This window comes from Carassius auratus, unplaced genomic scaffold, assembly GCF_003368295.1.
Source record: "Carassius auratus strain Wakin unplaced genomic scaffold, ASM336829v1 scaf_tig00029225, whole genome shotgun sequence".
NCBI lineage: Eukaryota > Metazoa > Chordata > Actinopteri > Cypriniformes > Cyprinidae > Carassius > Carassius auratus.
In genome coordinates, this window is record NW_020525753.1 from 110,692 (window position 1) to 135,312 (window position 24,621).

Below are 24,621 nucleotides of genomic sequence, written 5' to 3' on the forward strand. Positions count from 1 at the left end.
ACATAGACACCGTTGCATATAAACAACTTGCAGCTTGCTTCAAAATAACTCGCTTATAAATAGACCACCAACTATCCAAACGGGGATTTCCTTTGATACCCAGTGCACAGCAGTGATTGTGTAACAACCAGAGAGCTGCAGACCAGACACTCAGAGAGCAAGGACATTTAGAAGACAACAACATCCAGAGAACTACCATAATGTCAGACGATCAACCCTCTTCACCTTCCAGCGACTCCTTGTGCCCGGGCTGCCAGGGTGAAGGGTCGCTGCCGCTGCCCTGCGGACACACTCTGTGCCAGGCTTGCCTGCAGCTGTGTCGGGATGAGCTGGGACAGGACGGGTCAGGCTGTACCGAGTGCTACGGCCGTGAGCTGCTGGACAGCGTGCTGAAGGGGCTGCTCGACTCACTGTTTCAAGGGCAGCCGCGGCGGGTGGGAAACGCCGTGGAGGGCGGAGAGACGCCGGAGGATGGAGGTCTGTGCAGGCAGCATAGAGAGAGACTGACTCAATACTGTATGGAGGACGAGGAGCTGATCTGTGATCAGTGTCAGGGAGAGGAACATGAAGCTCACGAGTGCAGCTCCATTGAAGAGGCCACAGAAGAATGTAAGGTGAGAAACAGGTGCATTAAAAAAAAACTTTATCAAAAGTGTCAGTTACAATATTTTATAAAATTATGGTTGGAGCAACTGTTATCAAAACTTTGCATGATTCTAGTTATGATTTATACATTGGCCAATACTTGGCCATTTTGAGTTTATTAGGCAATAAACAAAGGACTTGATAAATCTTCCAATACTTTGCCATTTTGAGGTTTGAAGCATGTAATTCAGTGTAATCTTAAATTATTGTGCCACGTCCAGTTTTTAGTTCAAACTGTAATTGCAGTCTAGTAATGTTATGAAATGTTTACAATACTATTAAAATATATTTAAGAATTTTTTGTTATTTAAATAATGTAATACAAATTTATTAAAATTTTAAATATAATGTAATATATAGTGCTGTCAAATGATTACTCGTGATTAATCTCATCCAAAATAAGTTTTTATTTACATACGTGTGTATACTGTATATTGAGTATATCTTAATAAACACACACACGTTTATGTTAAATATATTTGTATATAATGTACATTTTATAAATATATACATGTAAAATTTTTCAAAATATATGTTGTGTGTGTATTTATATATGCAAAATAAATATATGCACAGTACACACACATTATGTAAACAAACATTTTGGATGCAATTTATCACGATTAAGCGTTTGATAGCACTAGTAATTTATAGTTGATATTTTGATATTGCTTTAAATGTAACATAAATGAAAACATGTATAAAAAATGAATAAAAAAAAAAGTAAATGTTGCAGCGATTAACATATGAAATGACCAATTTTTTTTACTTTTTTTAAGGTTTTCAGCAGATAATAATTTATATATTTTTAATCTGCTTTAATGATAATTCATCCAATATTTTGCCATTCTGAGGTGTATATCATGAAATTTAGGCAAATCTCAAATTATTGTGCAAATTAGTGTGCAGTGTAATATATATATATATATATATATATATATATATATATATATATATATATATATATATATATACATATATATATATATATACATATATATATATATATATATATATATATATATATATATATATATATACACACACATATATATATATATATATATATATATATATATATATATATATATATATATATTCACTTTTAAATATAATTAGATATATTTTTATATATTTATACATTTTTATTTTTAAATGTTAATACAGATTGAGTATTTTAATATTAAACATTTTTATAGTCATTTATTGTGAATTGAGTAAATATTGTGTTATAAATCATCAGCTAAATGATTAAATGTAAATAGATGTCATAGCAATTGACCGATAAATTGGCCGATATTGCAATTAATCTTGTCATTTAGTGATAGACCGATATATCTGCTGCGCGGCTGATTAATCATCCCAACTTTTGCCATCTTGAGGTCTAGCACGCAATTTGGTGTAGTTTTGAGTGCAGGTCTTGGTAATATATACATATGTCTATATATAGGCTACATATAAAAACGTATATATGTGTGATATAAATAATAAAAAAAAAATTCACAGCAGTTTTACAAGTCATTTCCATTAATAACTAAATAACTATTTTATACCTAAATTAAAGAGTGGCACTAAATTGTAGGATTGAGTCCCAGCAGGTTTTGGTTCTGTTTTTATTTTGCACGCTGTAGTTTGAGATGAACAGTGAGAACTGACCGTAACTCTCTACTGTTCTCAGAGGGAGTTGAGAGCAGCTCTCAGACCCCTGCAGGAGAAACTGGAGATGTTAAACACAGCCAAGCAAACCTGCCAGGAAACTTCAGAACACATCAGGGTAACATCTCAGAGACAAAAGATTAACACAAGCCAACTTTAACAGGATTTTCAGTCAGTTCTGGGACTTTAGCATGTTTTAACAGAACAGTTAAATGTGAAGCATGACATGATACTATTCATGTGACTGCACTACAGTAATTAGATATTTAATTACTCCTACTACATTTTTAAACATTTTGCATGAACACATCAAGGTGGCAACATTTTCTGAGAGTCTCTAAACCCTCTGGACAGAGACAGGCCCAGAACACAGTGCGTCTGATAAAGGAGAACTTTGAAAATCTCCATCAGTTCCTGCATGATGAGGAGATCTCCATGCTGAGAGCTCTGAGTGAGGAAGAGGAGAAGAAGAGCCAGAAGATGAAGGAGAAGATGGACAAACTGACAGATGAGATCATGACCTTAAGAGAAGCCATTAGCTCAACTGAAGAGGCCATGAGCGCTGATGACATGGCTTTTCTGAAGGTAGCAAAATAAAGCTATATTATTTTAATAGTAATATTTAGATATTGCATGCATATCAACTCAGTCTAAGAAAACCTGGAGCAGGAGATTTTTTTTTAAAACTCTCTGATCCTTCTGTTACAGAACTACAAGAAGACTTCAGAACGGTAAAAATATCTTTTTCAATCAATCATTTTATAACATTAAATAAACCGAGGCAGAGTGATAGATTTAGTAGTTTAGAAGCCTGCAGCCACAAGACTACTTGAACAAGAAGTCAGTTGACATGTAACATTAACTTTGAGTTGAATTGTTGACTCTGGCTCATTGTCAGTTTTGTAAGAACCCAAGTTGATCTGAAGAAGCTCCTCTGTTTGTGTCCCAGGATGGACTGCACCGTTCAGGATCCAGAGGAAATCTCTGGAGCTTTGATTGATGTGGCCAAACACATCGGCTCGCTCAAGTTCAGAGTGTGGGAGAAGATGCAGACCACCGTCACGTACAGTAAGAGCAAAGAAAGACATCAGGTTTTCAAATATAGAATATATATATATATTAAAGCTGCAGTAGGTAATTTTTGTAAAAATATATTTTTTTACATATTTGTTAAACCTGTCATTATGTCCTGACAGTAGAATATGAGACAGATAATAAAATCAAGCTCCTCTGGCTCCTCCCAGTGGTCCTATTGCCATTTGCAGAAATTAATCCGCTCTTGGTAAGAAACAACCAATCAGAGCTGCGGTCCGTAACTTTGTTTGTGTAGTTTCTGAATGAAATATGTAGAAATAAGGAATGATTAAAAATAAATTAAAACTGTCACTGTACCTGCAATAAGTAGTGCAATAAAACAATAACTCAGTTTCCATTAAAAATAATAATACTTTAGACCTTAAAAGTCTGTTCAAAATTAACAATTACATCAAACATTGGTTTCAACACCATTGTCCCCCAATTAATTACAAAGAAATGGCAAGTAACACATTACGTAAATTAATAAATGTTATAAACACTGATCTTTCTGAGCTACAAGACATCACAACATTCTATGTGGGTAAATCTGTGATATAAAATAAAATAAAATGGCGTAAAATTATTCAAAATACAATTTTATATATATATATATATATATATATATATATATATATATATATATATATATATATAAAATCTAAGTGTCCATTAAATAAAAAAAAGGGGAATAAAGTGTCAAATACACTAAAAATATTTAGTGTACAAAAATATATATATTTTTCACAGTTAATTACACAGAAACAGCAAGGATACATAAAATTAAACAATATGCTGAAGTAGAAAGACTGGATGGTATTTTCATGTGAAACCTACTCCAATAATCTTTTTTTGTTTTTTACACTGTAGCTACTGATTATTTCAAGTCAAGTCACATTTATTTATATAGCACTTTTAACAATACAGATTGTGACAAAGCAACTGTACAGCATTTATTAGGAAAATAGTGCATCAATAATGCAACATGATAATAAACACTCAATTTTTAGTTATAGGCAGTTCATCATTGAATTCAGTGATTTCATCATCCAGCTCAGTTCAGTTCAGATAGTATCTGTGCAATCAAGTTGATGATATCGCTGGATATTGAGCAAGCCATAGGTGACAGCGGCAAGGAAAGAAAACTCCATCAGTGACACAATAGAGAAAAAACCCTGGGAGGAGCCAGGCTCAACCGGGGCCAGATGAACCCAGCAGCTCAATTCCAGGCTGCAGCAAAGTCAGATTGTGCGGAGGACTCGACTGGCTCCTGTGGTCTTGCCCCAGTGGCCGTCTAGTCTAGTTTCACAAGCTAGAATTTATGTAGAATTTGCATTTTTGTTTATAGATATCCCGTTTTAATCACTTGACTCAAAACTGATCTTGCCAGTGACTAAACTCTAAATACCTTTCAAACCTTCAGCTCCTGTGATCCTCGACCCCAACACCGCAGACGTCTGCGTGGCTCTGTCCGACGACCTCACCTCCATCCGCTACATGGAGGAAGACCAGCAGGTCCCAGACAACCCCGAACGCTTCAGCTTCTACGAGTGCGTCCTGGGCTCCGAGGGCTTGGGCTCCGGCCGGCACAGCTGGGACGTGGAGGTGGGCGACTGCAGCGAGTGGGCGCTGGGGGTGGTGAAAGAAAGCGTGCAGCGTAAAGAGTGGTTCCCGCCGAGCCCCGAGCGCGGCATGTGGACCATCTGCCTGTACGGAGGAGAGTACCGCGCGCGGACGGCCAGTAGCGCTCCTCTGACACTCAAGAAGAAACCTCAGAAGATCCGGGTTCAGCTCGACTGGGAGGCCGGCAGAGTCATGTTCTCAGACGCTGGAGACAACTCTCTGCTCTACAAGTATAAGCACAAGTTTACAGAAAAAGTGTTTCCATATTTCTCCAACACATGTAAAAGACATCCGCTGCATATTTTAGCAGAGAAGGTGTCTGTGTACACAGAGTAACTCCACAAACATTTCATGATACACACTATTCTGAGTCTGAAGGACTGAAGTAGTACAAGAATGACTTAAAGGGATAGTTCACCTAAAAATGACAACTTTGTCATCATTTACTCACCCTCAAGCTGTTCCAAACCTGTACGAATTTCTTATGCTGAAAACAAAAGAAGACATTTTGAAGCATGTGGGGAACAAAACAGTTTTTTTTTTTCAGGTAACAATTTTCATTTTTAGGTGAGGTATTCTCTTAACAAGCTTACACTAGCGTTTTTTTAAGGAAATCAATATTTTTATTCAGCAAGCATGCATTCAAATTATCTAGAGTAGCAGTATGTTTATTGTAAATTATTTTCTTTTGAACTGAACAACCAGTGTTGAAAACTGTTGTGCTGCTTAATATTTTTGTGGAAATTGTGATAATTTTTAGGATATAAAGTTCAAGAGTTTATTTGAAATAGGAATCAGTTGTAACGGCATGCATTGTGTGTTTTTATTGTTGTATCTAATTATCATAGACGACTTATCATAATAGTAATTATGAAATACAATCATTTTAATTATCATAAAAACGAATGCATTCTTGCTAAATAACAGTATTAATTTCTTTACAAAAATACACATTCAGTTACTGACCCTATACTTTTGAATGGTTGTGCATCTGAAAAATGACTAATTAGTACAAGGTTTGAGAAAATTCAAAGCTTCTGAGTACAGCTGAAGAAACTCCCAACATGAGGTGGAGTTTGAGCAGCTAATGCTTGTTGTTGATGTGGTCTTTGTGCTGAAGCTCTGTGAACTCTGAATAAAGCACTGATGACATCTCCAGCTGTCCAGCCTCATCAGCCCCAGACAAGAAAACAGACACTCGCTCGCCTCGCCAGAGCACACAGAAGTCTCTTTACCTTTTCCTGTGATCATGACTTTGCAAACTCGAGACGCATGCTCAGAGGAGAACCTTAGATTACAACATCAAGTATATTACCATCTGTAACATCTTACAACAGAAACCTAACACTATGTAAATGAGCAAATATCTGTGAATGTAAGATTCTTTTCAGAATATTAGATTGCTGCTTAATATTGTGCAGTATAAATAATCTATCTTTTTAAATAGTGGATAAAACCATCATTTTGCAACAATAAAGTTTTAAAACATTGCATGTCGCATTTTCATGATTATAACTTTGCATGTTTTCTTATTTTGCATTTTTTTATTCAATTAAAGAATCTGCTATGACATCATTCATCACACTGCAGATGGAAGGTCAAGTGCAAAAGATTGGCAAACGTCTGTGTGCACATTGCACAATACTAATATACAAGTAAAAAAAAAAAGAGAAGAAAGAAAGAAAATTTACCAGTGGTTATTAGCAAAACATTAGAATTTTGGCAAACAAAGCTTGCTTTTAATAACCATTGCACTGTTGTGTGGAAGTTATACTACTACATTTTATTATTACTTTACAATATGTTAATTAACATAAATTATCATGGCCTAATGACCCCACCCCTTGTGGTCACACAATAATCATGATAATAGAAAATTTCCACATACTGCAATGCATTTACCCATATTATTTTTTTCAAATGCTTTTATAAAATTAAATAAAATTAAACGCATTTACATTTCTGCAATAATTAACATGTCTAACAAAGTTTTTATATTTAAAAACTGCCATGATCATATATATATATATATATATATATATATATATATATATATATATATATATATATATTATGGCAAGCCATCAGGAAATAATTATATTTATAATATGAAGTCGGAATATGTAGAATGAAAGTCTGAATATATGGAATGTAAGTCTGAATATGTGGAATTAAAGTCTGACTATATGGAATGAAAGTCTGAATATATGGAATTAAAGTCTGACTATATGGAATGAAAGTCTGAATATATGTAATGAAAGTCTGACTATATGGAATGAAAGTCTGAATATATGGAATGAAAGTCTGACTATATGGAATGAAAGTCTGACTATATGGAATGAAAATCTGAATATATGGAATGAAAGTCTGACTATATGGAATGAAAGTCTGACTATATGGAAGGAAAGTCTGACTATATGGAATGAAAGTCTGAATATATGGAATGAAAGTCTGACTATATGAAATGAAAGTCTGACTATATGGAATGAAAGTCTGACTATATGGAATGAAAGTCTGAATACATGGAATGAAAGTCTGAATATATGGAATGAAAGTCTGACTATATGAAATGAAAGTCAGACTATATAGAATGAAAGTCTGACTATATGGAATGAAAGTCTGACTATATGGAATTAAAGTCTGACTATATGGAATGAAAATCTGAATATATGGAATGAAAGTCTGAATATATGGAATGAAAGTCTGACTATATGGAATGAAAGTCTGAATATATGGAATGAAAGTCTGACTATATGGAATTAAAGTCTGACTATATGGAATGAAAATCTGAATATATGGAATGAAAGTCTGACTATATGGAATGAAAGTCTGACTATATGGAAGGAAAGTCTGACTATATGGAATGAAAGTCTGAATATATGGAATGAAAGTCTGACTATATGAAATGAAAGTCTGACTATATGGAATGAAAGTCTGAATACATGGAATGAAAGTCTGAATATATGGAATGAAAGTCTGACTATATGAAATGAAAGTCTGAATATATGGAATGAAAGTCTGACTATATGGAATTAAAGTCTGACTATATGGAATGAAAATCTGAATATATGGAATGAAAGTCTGACTATATGGAATGAAAGTCTGACTATATGGAAGGAAAGTCTGACTATATGGAATGAAAGTCTGAATATATGGAATGAAAGTCTGACTATATGAAATGAAAGTCTGACTATATGGAATGAAAGTCTGAATACATGGAATGAAAGTCTGAATATATGGAATGAAAGTCTGACTATATGAAATGAAAGTCTGAACGTATAGAATGAAAGTCTGAATGTATGGAATGAAAGTCTGAATATATGGAATGAAAGTCTGAATATATGGAATGAAAGTCTGACCATATGAAATGAAAGTCTGACTATATGGAATGAAAGTCTGAATATATATTTAATGAAAGTCTCAATACATAAAGCAAATGTCTGAATATATGGAAAGTCTGAATATATATATATATATATATATATATATATATATATATATATATATATATATATATATATATATATATATATATATATATATATATTTCATTCCATATATTCAGACTTTCATTCCATATATTCAGACTTTCATTCTACATATTCAGACTTCATATTATAAATATAATTATTTCCTGAACAGTTTGTCATAATATATATCTTCATTTGGAAAGTGATGGAAATTCAATAGATTATTATTATTTTTTTTTTTTCAAAGTGACGTCATAAAGATCTTAATAATAAAACTATAAACACATTATTGTGTAATGGTCACAAAATTGCAATATTTCTTTAATTGTATTTTTATTGAGGACATGCAAACCATGCACAAAAATGAAAAACAAAAAATATATTTACAGAATGAACACAAGAAGGTAGAAAAGACAATCCACAGATCACTTTCAGCTTCACTGACCTTCACCTTCAACTCTGAAATATCTCACGAAAATGACATCGTCTAATATGGAGATTTCCAGCAAATACAGGTTAAGACTACAAAAAGACTGTTGGCAATTAAATGCATTACAGGAGTATAAACCTCAAAATAATTAAAAACATTTATTTGGGTTCAAAAAAGTGACTGTTCCTCACAGTAACACATTGGCATGTGTTGATCTATAGATTGAGAGCACCAAACGTTGTCTTAGAAACATACAAAAAATGCATCGCTGATTGCTGTATCTGTGTGATGAGTCTTAGCCTTCAAAACTAAACGGTAAATCATGAATGCAGTTAGAGGCAGAAGTCTACAATCCTTTTTTTTTTTTTTGCTCTAGTCTCAGATACATGGACAAACCTAACAATAACGGTTTCTTTATATATATATATATATATATATATATATATATATATATATATATTAGCAATAAGACCATCAGTAGGTAGTTCTCGATTTTTCTTTAAAGCACAGACAAAACACAATCTCTTAAAGATGAAGTGTCAATTTTGCATCACTACTGGTGCAGAAAACTGTGAAAACCCATTTTCACCACTGAATAAAAGGTACTTATGACTTGTTTCTTGTAATTCTGAGAAAAAAAAAATCTGAATTATAAGTTTATATTTCATAATTCAGAGTTTTTATCTCATAATTCAGATTTCCCCCTCAGAATTCCAAGTTTACATCTCACAATTTTAAGTTTATATTTCATAATAAAATTTTTCCCTCAGAATTCCAAACTGACATTTCACCAATTTGAGTATATCTAATAATTCTTTTTTTTTTTTTTTTGCATAATTCCAAACTGACATTTCACCAATTTGAGTATATCTCATATTTTTTTCCCCCTCAGAATTCCAAACTGACATCTCACAATTCTGAGTTTATACCTCATAATTCATTAATGATCTAATATAGTATTCTTAGTATATCTATATATACTGTATAGTATATCTATAATCCCCAGGATTCCATGTTTACATCTTACCATTACAATATATTTTTCAATTGTGAGTTTATATCTTGCGATTCTGAATTATACTATCTCAAATTAAGCTGTTTTCGCAGTTACATTCTTGCAAGTTAAAACTCAGAACTGTAACATATAAACTAATAATTGAGGGTAGAAAGTCAAAATTGTGAGGAAAAAGCTTTTATTTTTATTATTTTTTTATTTTGTGGCATAAACAGGCTTCCATAGAAAACACACTTCTCCTTTAAGCGTCTCGTCTGAATCTAATGTCGCAGGAGGACAGCACTGGTTGAAAGTTCAGTAGTTCATTCAGTAGTTCACAAACACAACAATCACTAGCCGTCTTTACGCCATCAATGCTACGTTAAAGCAGAATGGATTCTGGGTGACTCTGATAAAAGAGCATGCTACATTATGAGTGAGTCTGGCCAGAGGAGAGACAGATTATATAGTGAATATGAATTCATGGAAAGCTATAGTGAGTTGCTGCATAGCGTATTGGGTCGGCAGGGTTTATGGGTTTATTGTGACGAATATTTGCATGATTCAGGTGATATAAAACTGGAAGCCAAAGAAGGCGAAACGGCTGCTGTTGGATCCCCTGGTGGACGAGACTCATGAGAGGGATGTGATATTGGAACGGCCTCCAGGTGGCGCTACGATCTTCTGTGATGTACGCCTGGGGATGTGGTCATCCATCTGAGTGCCTTTGAGCATGTGCAAAAAAAAAAAAAAGAAAAGGATGATGATACAGAGTTCACTGTAATGAGGCAGTGTCTGTAATGCCTGCATGAGCTTCAAATGATGTCTACTTGATGTAGGTCACAGTCAGAGACTGACAGAGATTACACATAACACTACTTTTGAAACAGCATTGTTCTGGATGTACATTATACATTTTTCACTAAATGTTTAAAGCCATAAACCAAACCCACAAGGTCCAAGATGAATCGTTACGTCTTTTAAACGCAAACATCTTTTAGTCATGTATAAATCATGTATTTAAATTTAAAAAATATGGTATGTACAGTATAATACTATTGACAGTTATATGTTTTATATATTAATGTATATTTTAAGTCCATTTGCACAGAAAGCTTTGGCAGTGATTTACGTTTTTAAAGCATTTTTTAAAAAAACTTTTTTTTTTTCATGACCACAACTGAAATGGTTTTCTCATAATTAAACAATTCTCTTTTTCTTTTTAAAATAATTTTTATTGTGATTTCAGTACCAGTCCCATTTACAAGGTGCTTAATTTCAAATGCTTAAACATAGCATGTAAATACCGCAAATTAAATATACTTAAAAGTAAATCTTGCTAAATATCACATAATATAAATGTAATGTATACTATATAATATAGCAGTCTGATATTTTTTTTTTTTTTTAAGAAGTCAATCTATATGCAATCTACAGCAGTTATGGTAAACAAGACTGGAATTATTTGATCAAAAATACAGTAATATTGTGAATTTTTTATTCGATTTTAATGTCACATGATCCTTAAATTCAAATATGCTGGTTTAGTGATCAAGAAATATTATAATTAATTAAAAAAGAAAAAATGTAAAATAAAATAAAACCAAACTTTACATACTGCATGAATATACAGCTAAACACTTCAGTAAAAATAAATAAACACATTATACAAATATTCAAAAAAAATAATTTGTGGTGGAAATGAGGATTTTTAGTTGTAAAACCGTGTTGTTCTTCCTCTACAGCAAATACAGCTAAATCAAAGGTGCTTACCAGATAAAGTGAACCCAGACTGGTGCAGATTTCGTGCTGGTCCCAGTGGGGTCTTTCCTGGACACGAGGGCCCTCTAGTGGTGGGAGTGGCTGGCACAGATTTGGTCATACTGATGACATCATGAACAGGGCCATCATAGTTTCCTCTAGGAACACCACGGGCATCAGCCATCTGAGAAATAAAAAAAAGATTTGATTATTAAAGTGAAACTTGATAACACAAAAGTTTAGTTTTCAACTGTATAAGTCTGTTATTTGACCGCTGGGATGAGACTCTCTTACCCTGCCTCTGGCCTTGATTCTCTTGAAGACAAAGTCCGGAAAGGCTTTTCTGGGGATGAAGCGGCCTGACCCCTCTGTCACATTGAGTTTCCCGTCCTCCAGAACGATCCTGCCCTGACTGATGACCACCACAGGGAAACCTCGGCACTCCATTCCCTCGAAGATATTCACCTCCACAGTCTGCGGTGACACACGGCCAGAATTAAATCAGAGGAGGAGTATGAATTTCCACTTGAATATCTAATATTTATATAGCTAGACATAATTGTTTCCACTCCATTTTATTCCATGCATAAAAATCACATTGTTAATGGCTTATCTCTTCTTCCCTCTGATGAAAGATGAAATTCTCATACCAGGTTGTGGGATTTGGCAGAGAAGATTTTCGTCTCTTTGGTGTTCCAGATAACAATGTCAGCATCAGATCCAACAGCAATTCGGCCTTTCCGAGGATACAGGTTGAAGATCTTTGCAGCATTTGTACTCGTTACTGAAACAAAATCATTCTCGTCCATTTTACCCGTTGCCTATGTGACAGAAAAACAAAATCGGAGACTGCTAATAAGACAATGAACTGTCACGAATGAATGGAAGTTGCAAGCATTTGCATAAAAGTAGTTTTTTCAGTAGTTCATGTTTGAACCCTGACATGCAAAGGATGTCAGGAGGATCAAAATGTCACAAGGAATAAAAACTTCAAACTGTGTGGTTTACAGTGTTGAAGTTTACATCTTTTACAGAGACTGTATTGTGAGACCGACCACAGCTTTGTCCCAGACGATGCTCATCCGCTCCTCGATGCCATTGGTCCCTTCTGGGATGAGGGTGAAGTTGTCCTTTCCAACAGCTTTCTGTGCCGTGCTGAAAGTGCAGTGAGCGCTGGCCGTCAGCTGAAGATCCCCACTAAAACAGTTCATGACGGTCAGTAAGTATAATGCTTTCTGAAGACTAGAGGTCTGATTTTCTACACAGATCGTATTGGACTGCTTTGTGCATAGTTTACAGACAATAAACAAATTAAATACAAAGATACAGTTGAAAAGATAATTTCTATAATGACAAATGCCGTCTAACAACAGCTGCACAGATTAGCGCAAGGTTGCAAACAAGCAGAAAGAATGATAATTAGGTGCGAGTAGGCACAAAATAGGAAATGTTTTTTGGGGGGTGTTAAATAATGGCACAAATACCAGCAAACCTTAGTAGATCACCTTGCATGGTTTATTTAGTACTTCCCTCCCATAAATTTAGCATCTGAAATGGAAACTCCTACAAATGCATATGCAATACATGGACAGTTATTTTTAGCGCTTTCTTTAGTAAATCCTGATGGAAGTTTTTAATGCTGAAAAAGGGCTTGTGCTTATGCAAGCTGTTAAATCTGGCCTTTATTCTTCAACTTTAAAAGATTTAAAAAGAGTGCAATTAATCTCTCTCTCTCTCTCTCTCTCTCTCTCTCTCTCTCTCTCTATATATATATATATAATTCACATATAGCTATTATATTATGATACTTGTGTATATTTATGCATGTACTATAAATATTTAAGGGTCATATATATGACAATGTTACAAAAGCTGTTCATTTTAAATAAATGCTGTTCATTTGAACTTTTTATTAAAAAAAAAAATCCTAAAAAGTATGGCTTCTACAAAATATATGAAGCAGCAAGACCTTTTAGCACTGGAAATAATAATAAAAAAAAATGTTTCTTGAGTAGCAATCAGCATATTAGAATGATTTCTGAAGACTGTACTAATGATTCAGCTTTGTTATCATAGGACTAAATTACATTTGAAAACATTTTAAAATCGAAACAGCTATTTAAACTGAAATAATATTTCAGAATATGACTGTTTTTTCTGGCATGTGTTATCAAACATTGGCTGTCTTGCAAGAGGCATGCCAACCCTAATCTTTATATGTAGAGTATGTTTCGGAGAAGCTGGTATTTGGCCTGATTTGAGCAGCTCACCAGGACAGCAGTGAGCTGAGGTACTCCGGTGTGCTCGTGTCGGGGCTGAGCGGAGGAGACATCACAAATGCAGCAGCTTTGGCCCAGTCTTTGCTCCAGTAGTGTGATCCGTCCGCTCCCAGGCCGGCTGCGATTGATTCTCCGTAGATGACCATGCCTGAAAACGAATCAATGCTCATGACACAAATATTCACCGCCTCTTCTCACGGTTTCCTTTGTCATTTTGGTACAGTATTGCAGAACGCTTTCAACTCATGTACCCTTTTTCCTGGCCTTGGCGATGACATCAGCAGCTGGTTTGCTCATCACTTTTGTGATGTAGAGAGGGCAGTTGGCCTGTTTTGCAATGGTGACGGCTCGATACACAGCCTCAGTCTCCACCTGGAGAAGAACAGCAGAAGTGATGCTGATGTTCACCAGTGGAAGAACAGATCAATCCCTTTAGACTAACCTCCTCCGGGTGGCTCAGGACGTGTCCTTCTGGGCCGGTGATTCCCAGATCCAAAAGCTTCTTCTGTTCCTGAGGTTACAAAGAGAACCAACAATGCATTTAAGTATGGAGAATAAAGGGAACTGGTATATTTTATAAACGAACATAATTGGACTCAAAATGCATTGGCCATTGAAGTTTTCTAGGTTACCTCCTCAATGATGTCACCGTTTTCAGCATGAACCAGAGCGATTGCACCCAGTTCCCTCATGGCACTAAACATCTCATAGATCTACACACACAGACAGTGTTAGTTCTTGGGAACAGGATCTAGAAACCTACATTGCTAAATGTTCAAGATTTTCTTCAGCAAGGATGCATTGAAATGATCAAAAGTGACAGTAAAAACATTAATGCTTTTACAAAGGATATCTATTTTAAATTCTGCTCTTTTCAAAGAAATCCTGAAATACTAAAAAAAATATATATATTTTGTATCTCCACAACATTACTATCATTAACATTAATAATGAAAAATATTTCTTGTGCAAATCCGCATATTAGAATGGTTTCTGAAGATATCCAAATAGAAAATGGTTATTTTAAATTGTAATACTATTTCACAATGCTATTGTTTTTACAGAATTTCTGTTCAGACAAACACAGCTTTGGTGAGCCTCGGACTTTTGAACTGTAGACTAAACATCTCTTTATTTTTAGCCTTTTATTTACCTGTGTATCAGAGCTCTGATACTTGTCCTTATAAGCCATGAAGATTAAGAAAGAGTTGACACCTAAAACAGAATTGTGTTTTTATTATGCCATTTATATTTTTGAGGCTGAATGCTGAATGTGTTTTTATTTGGTTAAACAGAAATCATAAGAAAGCCTAGCAAAAACGTAGAAAGCTAAAAACATCAAAGTCACACCTGAAATCTCACATCACCTTTATCTTTGACCAGATGCTCCAGCTCCTCAAACAGCCCATCATGCCAGCGAGTGATGTCGAGGTGCAGAGAGTAGTCACAGCACGACCTCTTGTCCGCTGTATCCCTCCACTGGTCATACGCCGCCAGTAAACTAGCTCCTGGTTCAGGTACAGCATGGTCAACTAAAAGATGAGCAGAGCATATAGATTAAAATCACCCTTAAAAAATGGTTTACTCACCCTCAAGCTGTTCTAAACCTGCATTAATGAGCAAACAATGACAGAATGATCATTTCTATCCCTTTAATATGTTACAAACATATGCTTGTGGTCATAAATGGGTAGCTGACAATATTTCAAGCAGTGACAGCAGTCTGAGATGCTACAGTATAACTCATCAAAAACTTTTTCTAATTCTTCCATAATTATGCATGCTAAATTTATAAGCTGCATACAGGATTCTGTGGGCTGGTTTTTGTGGGCATAAATGTAAGTTTTTTTAAAAGTATAGAAAATTTAAGGAACACAATGTAATTTATTAGCAAAACGCTTAAATTATTTTTTTTAAATACAACTTCCAACTGATCTCGATTTTAATTAGTTCTATAAAATAAGAAACTTAGATAAGAAAAATATGTTTTAATATACCTATACTGACAGATGCTTGTTCTGGTTAAACAAACTCACTTAATTTAGCTAATTTTGTCAAAAAAAAAAAAAAAAATCTTAATTTCGCATCTCAAGTAAATTGATCTTGATTTAAGGATATTTAGATAATTGCAATGGAAAACAAGACAAAAATACAGAGGGAGACATACATTTTTAGCAATGCATGCAACATTTAATGCCATGAATTTTTGACTTTTTACTCTGATGTGAGACCTCTTTTGTGGAAGGGTAAATTAAAACCTTTTTAAGGCCCACAGAAACCTTAAAAAAACTGAGTAACTGCAAAAGCAAAAGCTGATTAAAAATGGTGGAAAAAAAAAATACAAATGTGTCCCTGGAGCACAGAACCAGTCATAAGCAGCACAGGCATATTTGAAATAATAGCCAACAATTGTATGGGTCAAAATAATATTTTTTTCTTTTATGCCAAAAATCATTAGTATATTATGTAAAGATAATGTTCTATGAAGATATTTTGTAAATTTCCCCTGAATATATATATATATATATATATATATATATATATATATATATATATATATATATAATTTTTGATGAGTAATATGCATTGCTAAAAACTTAATTTAGACAACTTTTGAGGTGATTTTCTCAATATTTTAATTTTTTTTTTTTTTTGTGGTCCAGGGACACAAATATTTATTTTCACATGGTAAATTGTTGTAAAAGTTCTGTATGTCTGGTACATGCACCACATTTACTGTTTAAACAAGCAACGGGTTTCTGTCTTTTTTTTTTCTTTGAAAAGTGTTATATATTTTAAAGTATGTTTAAAATGTCATATACTCTGTACTAACCTGTTCTTTAACTGTTGCATAAAAGCAATATCATAAAAAAATCTTGAGGGGGAAAATGTTTAGTGTTCCTTTTTGTTAACAACCCAAACACAGACTGTTTAAAACGTCTCCATTAAATCAAGATTTGTTTTGTGTTTCACTATTACTTGAAATGATGCATTTAAACCCAATGATTTCTGTGTCCTAAATGACTCCAGTACAGTAGCTTATCTGAGGAAAGTTAAGCCTAGGAGAAGAGAACAGACAGTGACAGCTCTGTGACCCCAATTCAACTGATTTTATGAGACCTGACAAGCTCTTATGCCCTAATACTGTACAGCACACACACTTTTTAGCAGAGACCCTACTCTGTCCCACTAGATTTCCTTTCTGAGTTTAATGATCTGATAACTACTGTAAGTCTTCTCCTCTGTCCATATAAGATGTCGATGTCATGACATACTGATCATGGTGGTTCCTCCCGCTAGAGCAGCTCTGGTGCCGTGGTAGAAGTCGTCTGCGGGGGTCATGCCCAGGTGAGGGGCCTGTAGACAGGTGTTCACATCGATGCCTCCCGGGATCACAATGTGCCCGTAGGCATCCACTGTCTTCACACCAGTTGGTACGATGAGGTTCTCACCAATCTGCCTGCAAGCCAGAGTAATAAATCAATACTGCTTGGGATGTCCCTCATCAAATCACCTTGGACAAAAGAATCTACTAAATTAAATGTAAAATATAATTTGGCTGCCAAATTCAGGACCACGTTTAATCTGATGATGTGGGTTGATTATTTCCCGAATCACTGATTAACTTAAATGCATGCATTGAAATATTTTATATTCAATAATGATAAAACTGAGGGTAGATGATAAGGTTTCATATGTATTTTAAGCATGCAAAATTTAAAACCAATTAAAATAAATATATAAACAATAAAGTTTTTAATGTTTCTGGACTACTTTTGATTTTTCATTAGGGTTATTTAAATTTTTACCCTCGCTATAATATAAAAAGAATAAAAAATAAATAAGATACTTTTAAGTGTAAAGTATGAAATTGTTTAAAACATGCAGAAAATTTAAATAATGAAATCTAAAATAGGGTTTTTGGGCTATTTTTGAATTGCCTTTGGGCCAGTTTTGTTTATGCAGACCGGGCCACCCTGAATTTAACTGCAGTTAAAATAAAAGTAAAAAAAAAAAAATAAAAAAAAAAACATTTTTAATGTAGAGATTAGATTAGAAGATAAGAATGTGTTTTTCTGGCTAAAGTGTAGATTTAAGAAAAAATAAAATCTTACTTAATGGTTCCATCTTCAATATAAATGTCAGCATAAAATGACTGGTCATCATTTACGATTTTTCCGCCTTTAATAATGAGTTTATCGCTCTGTGGAAAAAAGAAGACATAAAAAATTACTTTAGTGCATTGTGTTATTTCAAAAGTGATGTAACTTCAAAGTGATTATTCATTGCAAATGCAAATGTTATCATCTGCTCACTCAACCATAGAAGATTAAAAGAGAAAATAAAAATATTTGCATATGCACATTTCTAACTTTAACACAGGTTTGCCATCAGTGACATCAGGAAATTGAATATTCAGCTTCAAGATACCCAAAAGATCATTAAATTTAACTAAAATGCTTTGAATTTCACTGAAACCATCTTGACCCAGTTCCAGAGAGCTTTGGATGTAGATATAAAGTGATTTCAATGCACAAAGAGCTGTATAATGCATGCAAATCGTCTTATGCAATATGCAGGGTCCTTTAGGAGCTAATCAGAGAGATTATATCATTTAAAAACCAGACATTTAAGAACCCAGACAGAGAATACAAAGGAAAGATAACAGGCAACTCCATTCATCTGTAACAACACTTTTCTATTTACTTTATTATTCATGCATGACTGCTGCTGTTTTGCATGAATTCGTAGTGACTGATGCTTTTCACTGTCCTTTTTTTTGTTTTTGCACCACTTTTTATAATCCCATTTACAGGAGACCAATGCCTGTTCAATCACCCCTGGAATGGATCTATGCACACACACAGCACAAAACCTAACTCTCACAAAGTCCAAACAGACATGGCTAAATAAAGAAAGAAATAAAACAAACTTTTTTTGAATTCTGCTAAAGGGTATTTCACCACATTCGCTGTGCCAGGGTGGTGTGCAACCCACAGAGCTTCATTTTAATACAATGTGACACTTCCATGGGCGGCCCATCATTGGCACCGCCAAAATCCCTGCCGAGCATTTCCGATTCTGGGCCATAACGTTGCTTGAGGAGAGACGAGACAGACAGCGAGGGGTCTGGGATGCAGCGTGTAACAACAGGACAACCCTTCATCTTACAGTACTGAATATCCAGAGCCTTTAGTAATGAAGGATAGGAGTAGATTATTAAACATTGCATGAATATGCAACTCATCTTAGTATCACTATAGTATCATATTTGCATCACTTTAGTTTTTTTTTTCTTTTTCTTTTTTTTTATGCAGATGTTTCCAAATCAAAGTCACGCTGAGTGTGCGTGTTTCTGTGGATTGAATGTGGGTCAGACAGGGGACTCCAGCGGTCAGGCTGCAATGCCAAATTGTGCGGAAGGGAATTGGATCCAATTTGGCTGTACTAACAGCGCTCTTTTCTGGCTTTTCTCACTCCTGCAGTGCACATGTATGAATCCTTGCTTATTAACCCTTTTACTGTCTTTGGGTCATTGTTATTGGTGAAGCATACACTATAATACCACATCATTACTAGAACCTGACATGGTCATGAACATATAAATAAACTGTTTTGTTTCAAATATTATTATTATTTATATAAAAGTAACTATGAAAAGTATGCAATACTGACCTCTACACATGGTAAAAAAAAGAAGGTATTTTAATACTTAATTTGTAAAAGAATGTAAAAATGCTACAATGGAAACTTGTTAATTGTTTTTAACATAACTTATTTTTTATGACAATATAACGGTCTATTGTCTATTGTAATTGTCATATACATGCAATTTTACTGTAAAATAATGTATATAAAATGAAAAGAGATTTATATATATATATATATATATATATATATATATATATATATATATATATATATATATATAAATAAGTATATACTACAGTATATAAGTATCCATTTAAAATATGTATTACCTTACTATATTTTATTTTGTGTAACAAGGTAATACATAACATTCATGGAAAAATATTAAAAAGCAATTAAATAATGAAATTATGTAATACCCCTTAAAAAACACCTACAAAATTTTATTAAAAATACAATTTAAAAAAGTGTAAAAATATAGATTTTATTCTTGATGTCAGTTAACACAGCTACAATAAAGTAACTATGTCAAAATAATATGGTAAGTTTAACTCACTGATATAAGAAATAATATATAATAGAAATAAAATATTAATGTTTCTAACATAATACAAATTAAAATGTTATACAATTATTCCCATTGATCTATCTGTCAAAAAAATCCAAATAAAAATTAAATATTCTATATTATTCCAAAATCATTACTTTGAATGCAAGACTAAATGGTAAAAAAAAACTAAAAAGTAAAAAAAAAAAAAAAAAAACTGACAGTGTTATTAGTTAATACTTTTACTAACAGGGAAACTTTTTTTTGTTGTTGTTTTTTTGTTCGTTTGTTTGTTTTTAACTAATGTAGTTAAACCACCTTTTAAATCATGGGGAATGGGAATTTCCCCCATATTTGTTTTACCTCATTTTATTTTATTTTTTATTTTTATTTTTATATTCCTGTATTGTCAGTACTGTACTTGAACTGCTTGTGTTTCATTCACTGTATGGTGTTTTGTGCTTGTGTGTGTAATGTGCTCTGTCTTCTATAATTACTGACCACAGCTGCTAGAGAGGGTAATTTAGTGGCCTTTCATTGTACTATTATTAGCATATTTTACATCAACAGACAGATTTTTATATCTCCAATGAGTTAGTAGCTATACATTGGCATACAATGATATATAGTCTGTAAGACCTATACATTAATCAAAGTCCCATCCCATAATGTTTGCCAGGGGCCAGCCAGGGCTCATGGGCAGGGCCCCCAGACACAAGTCTAGGCCGGAGAAAAAAAAAATCAACGCTCGCTACGTAAACGTAAAAGGGCGTAAACTGTGCAAACCCGTTATTAACGTAAAAGCCAAATTCGTATTTTATATTAAGACGTCATACCGACTGGTACCGAACTGAGCCGACGTGAATGACTAAAAGACACAACGGACACAAGACACCGGGAATAAGCCACCGGTTCCGCCGCCATGGCAGACTAAACACATTAACACTGAAGCAGCGTCTTCATCTACATTGTCACATCGTTACATGCATCAGTGCAGCTCTTAAATGTTCACCGGCTTTCTCAGCAGTGTTTGGAGGACAGCAGGTTGTTGCCGACGGAGGCTCACCCTTGACTGCACAATAAAACCATCCTCCTCCTCCTCAACATCACGTCTCCGTTACTGCAGCCAGCAAACATTCGCCGGTGCCTCGGGTTTAAATCACTAACATTTCTTACCGTCACGCGAGGGTTGTTCTTCTTGCCTTGGAAAGACATGGCACCGGTCTGGGAGCAGCTCTGATTTCCGCGAACGCGAGCCGGGACTCGGGAGGATGATGATGATGATGATGATGATGATGATGATCGGAGCTGCGCTCACGTCAGAATAAAGGCGCAGCTCGTGAACGGGTGCCGCGATTCGGGGTTTAATTTAAGTGTGAAATTATCAATAGTCACTGTAGACAAAAGCTGTCCAGAGCACCCCACCCTCTGTCTGTGTCTGCTCACCATCTGCTGCTTTAGTATTCACACCCCATCCTACACCCAGAGCGAGGCGGAACCTACAGAGCAGTCTACATACTTGTTCTTAAATAAAATGTGGACTTCCACAAATTAACTAATTTAATAAAAAGTAAGTTAAGAGAGCATGTTTATTCTTTGGAGAATCCAGTTATCATAAATAAATAAACAAGCAAATAAAAAAAACAAATAAATAAAAGTTAAATGAATAAATAAATACGTTTAAAAACTAGATATTTTATATAATCGCCTATATTAAATTACTGTATTCTCGGTCACAAGTGCGAACTTAAAAATCATTCACTTTACAATAACTTTGATTATGAAAAACTGTTAAAAAAATAGATTTTTTTTTTCTAAGTTGTAGTAGGTATTACACGTCTTTCAACTCAAAAATTTTACGTTAACTATTAAACAATGTGAATGCGTTATTTGTCGTTTTTTCCCCCGAGGAATTTACTAGACATTTAAGAATGTTTCACTAAGGCGCGATTGTTTTATTAAACCAAGTACAAACAAAATGTCATCAAGATACATGATTCCATCACAAAGACTATCACCACTACATTAGAAACTGGTATTCCAAGAAAATGTAAAATAAAAGAATCAAAATATAGCCAAACGGCTATTTTGAATTTATAATCTGAAAGGGTTAAAATACATGTGGTTGACACCATCACAATATTACCCAGTATATATATATACTATATATATACAGTTTTTTTCACAAGTACTAACGTGTCTGAGTCTCCTTTTTATATAAACCATTGACACAAACATGTAAACCGAAATTGAACAACTTGGCATACTTTAAGATGTAGTGAGAGATGTATGATAGCACACAAGAATAGTTGCAACAGGAGTGATTACCTCTCGTCGCCCGTTCTGCGCGCGACCGGGTCCGGTGGGGTACACGAGGGTCTGACCCTGTGAGCTGCAGGACGGGGTGCGCACCTTTTCACTCACGCTGCTGAAGTCACTCAGGCTCGACGTGTCGCTGAAATTGTCCCTCTGATCGTCCACCCGTCCCCGAGGGTTTCTTCTGGCAGAACTGGGACTGTACGACTCAAAATTCAAGGTCTTGTTCTCGAAAGCTCCTTCGATGTTGCAGAACATCCCTCCGAACTTCACCCGGGGTTTAGGGCTGTCGGTGCCCAATCTGGACAGCAGGGAACCCTGGTCATCCTCCTGGGGAAGGAGTCTTCTCTCAGCCATGGCTCACAGGAGAAATGGGAAGCCTGTTTGAGGAATCTTTGAGCTGGTATTCCAGAGACACTCTTCCACTGAGAGAGAGAGAGACAGGTGCTGTTATAGGAGCTGTCCAGAGAGGCGTGGTGCTGAAATCCTCCACTCACCGGATTAGCAAAGACACGAGCTCCCTCAAGATTAAGGTAAATCGATTATTTTACAAACAGTCCGATCAGATGGAATCAATACTAAGTCCTGTTTCTGGAACTGACTCTTTAGATAATCTCATTCACAAAAGATAAAGCGTTAGAAGAGCAGAATCTATCTATCCATACATCTATCTATACATATATCCTTTTGGAATACAGATATTTAAATATTTTGATTATTTTAACATTTGTACAAATATAAATTAATATGAGGCCATGAATACCGAGTGTTTGTGATTATAAGTAAATGAGTGTATAAATTGTGACATTATCTTGACATACTGACTATGCATTTAAAATAATATTAGTGCTGCATGAAAATCATATACACAAGACAGCACCGTATATTTTAGGAAATAATATTGCATGCATGATTTTCAAACAGCATAAGTACTACTACTAATTACAATTATAGTAAAAAGAAACCGCTCTAAAACCTATGTAAAATTTATTGTTTATTAAATGTTGCCACAGAAGTTCGCCTCAAATATCGTTGATCACTACTTGTCTGCTGTTCATGGCATAATGCAGATAGAGGGTATAACACTATTGTTATGATAAGCAATTCCTTAAATTATTAAATTATTTATAAAAAGTTTTTTTCTGTTCTAATGCTTCAGAGATTAGAAGGTTGTACTAGGAAAAAGTATTGCAATTTCATGCTAAACAGACAGATGCTACACAGAACAAGTGCTTGCAGATGTCGTTTACAGTGTGTCTGGTCTCATCTGTGCATGTGGAGATCTGGGAAAGTCCATCTGGAGGCTTGAAGATGTGCCCAAAGGAGAGAACTCCTGCCCCATATGCTGAATGCCTCGGAGTGAGTGCGTTAAAAGACTTTACAGCCAGAATGGATCATATAAAAGCACAATAGCTGCAGTCTAACAATAGCCTGAGGAAAGATGGCTTGCATTTCATCTAATATAATGGATACATGATTCATTTCCATTCATACGTGACCAGAGACACAATCTCACCACTTCTTACACGCATTGTATCTAAACAGATCTATACAATTTTGTCAACTACTGTGCAATGTAACTGTTAAAACAGACACAACCAGTCATAAATTCAAAAACAGTTTTAGTAGGAGAGTGCATGTGAATAAACTAACATACTGCTTATTTCCATATCAAATGCACTTTTTAAATTCACGTCATGTAGCAAAAAATGGGTTTTCCTGCATGTTTTATAGTTAAGCACAACATTCAAAGGCAGCGATCGTAAAAGACATCTATTTTCATTTCCTTATTTCTGAAAACACAAAGGACTCCTGGGTATCTGTGAGCTGCAACCCATATTCCGGAGCCTTCCGCTCTCTGGGTTTCTCTTTGATTGTAAGGCTGTGGCATTTCTTAGTTGCAAGATGTAACAGAGTGAGATGGAAGAAGCAGCCGGAGGCAGAAAACCTAGATTTTACCACGGTCTCCTCTCCTCCTTTACTATCTCTCTCATCCAAGCCAGAGCTGAATTTTACCAGACAGGAAAGTATATGAGCTCAGCAACATGGCAGGTTCATAACATTATGATTTCTATTAGTTTAGCCTCTTAAAAACAACTTAGCTCACTATTGCTTTAAAACTTCATTAACCTCTTAATATGTACTGCTAGACACTAAAATATTTCTCCAGAAGT

The 24,621-nt window shown here is 34.6% G+C and overlaps 2 protein-coding genes across 3 annotated transcripts; one reads left to right on the forward strand and one right to left on the reverse strand.

The window, feature by feature from the left end:
* Positions 1–28: 28 nt before the first annotated feature.
* On the forward strand, positions 29–6,489 carry LOC113079789 (E3 ubiquitin-protein ligase TRIM39-like). Its single transcript, XM_026251998.1, has 6 exons — positions 29–614; positions 2,324–2,419; positions 2,656–2,886; positions 3,010–3,032; positions 3,251–3,369; positions 4,799–6,489. The coding sequence occupies exons 1-6, from the start codon at positions 201–203 to the stop codon at positions 5,332–5,334; spliced, it is 1,419 nt and encodes a 472-aa protein (XP_026107783.1). The 5' UTR covers positions 29–200; the 3' UTR covers positions 5,335–6,489.
* A 3,112-nt stretch (positions 6,490–9,601) lies between these two features.
* On the reverse strand, positions 9,602–22,876 carry LOC113079788 (dihydropyrimidinase-related protein 4-like). 2 transcript variants are annotated; one of them, XM_026251996.1, is made up of 14 exons: positions 22,460–22,876; positions 18,048–18,136; positions 17,208–17,392; positions 15,300–15,464; positions 15,086–15,147; positions 14,565–14,645; positions 14,375–14,443; positions 14,184–14,304; positions 13,924–14,080; positions 12,709–12,850; positions 12,304–12,474; positions 11,948–12,127; positions 11,666–11,837; positions 9,602–10,617 (listed from the first exon to the last, which is right to left on the reverse strand). In XM_026251996.1, exons 1-14 carry the CDS (start codon positions 22,802–22,804, stop codon positions 10,526–10,528), a joined length of 2,031 nt encoding a protein of 676 aa, XP_026107781.1. In that variant the 5' UTR covers positions 22,805–22,876; the 3' UTR covers positions 9,602–10,525. The 2 variants fall into 2 exon arrangements, with proteins under 2 accessions (XP_026107781.1, XP_026107782.1); XM_026251997.1 differs by lacking the exon at positions 22,460–22,876 and adding an exon at positions 21,308–21,611.
* Between the last annotated feature and the right edge of the window lie 1,745 nt (positions 22,877–24,621).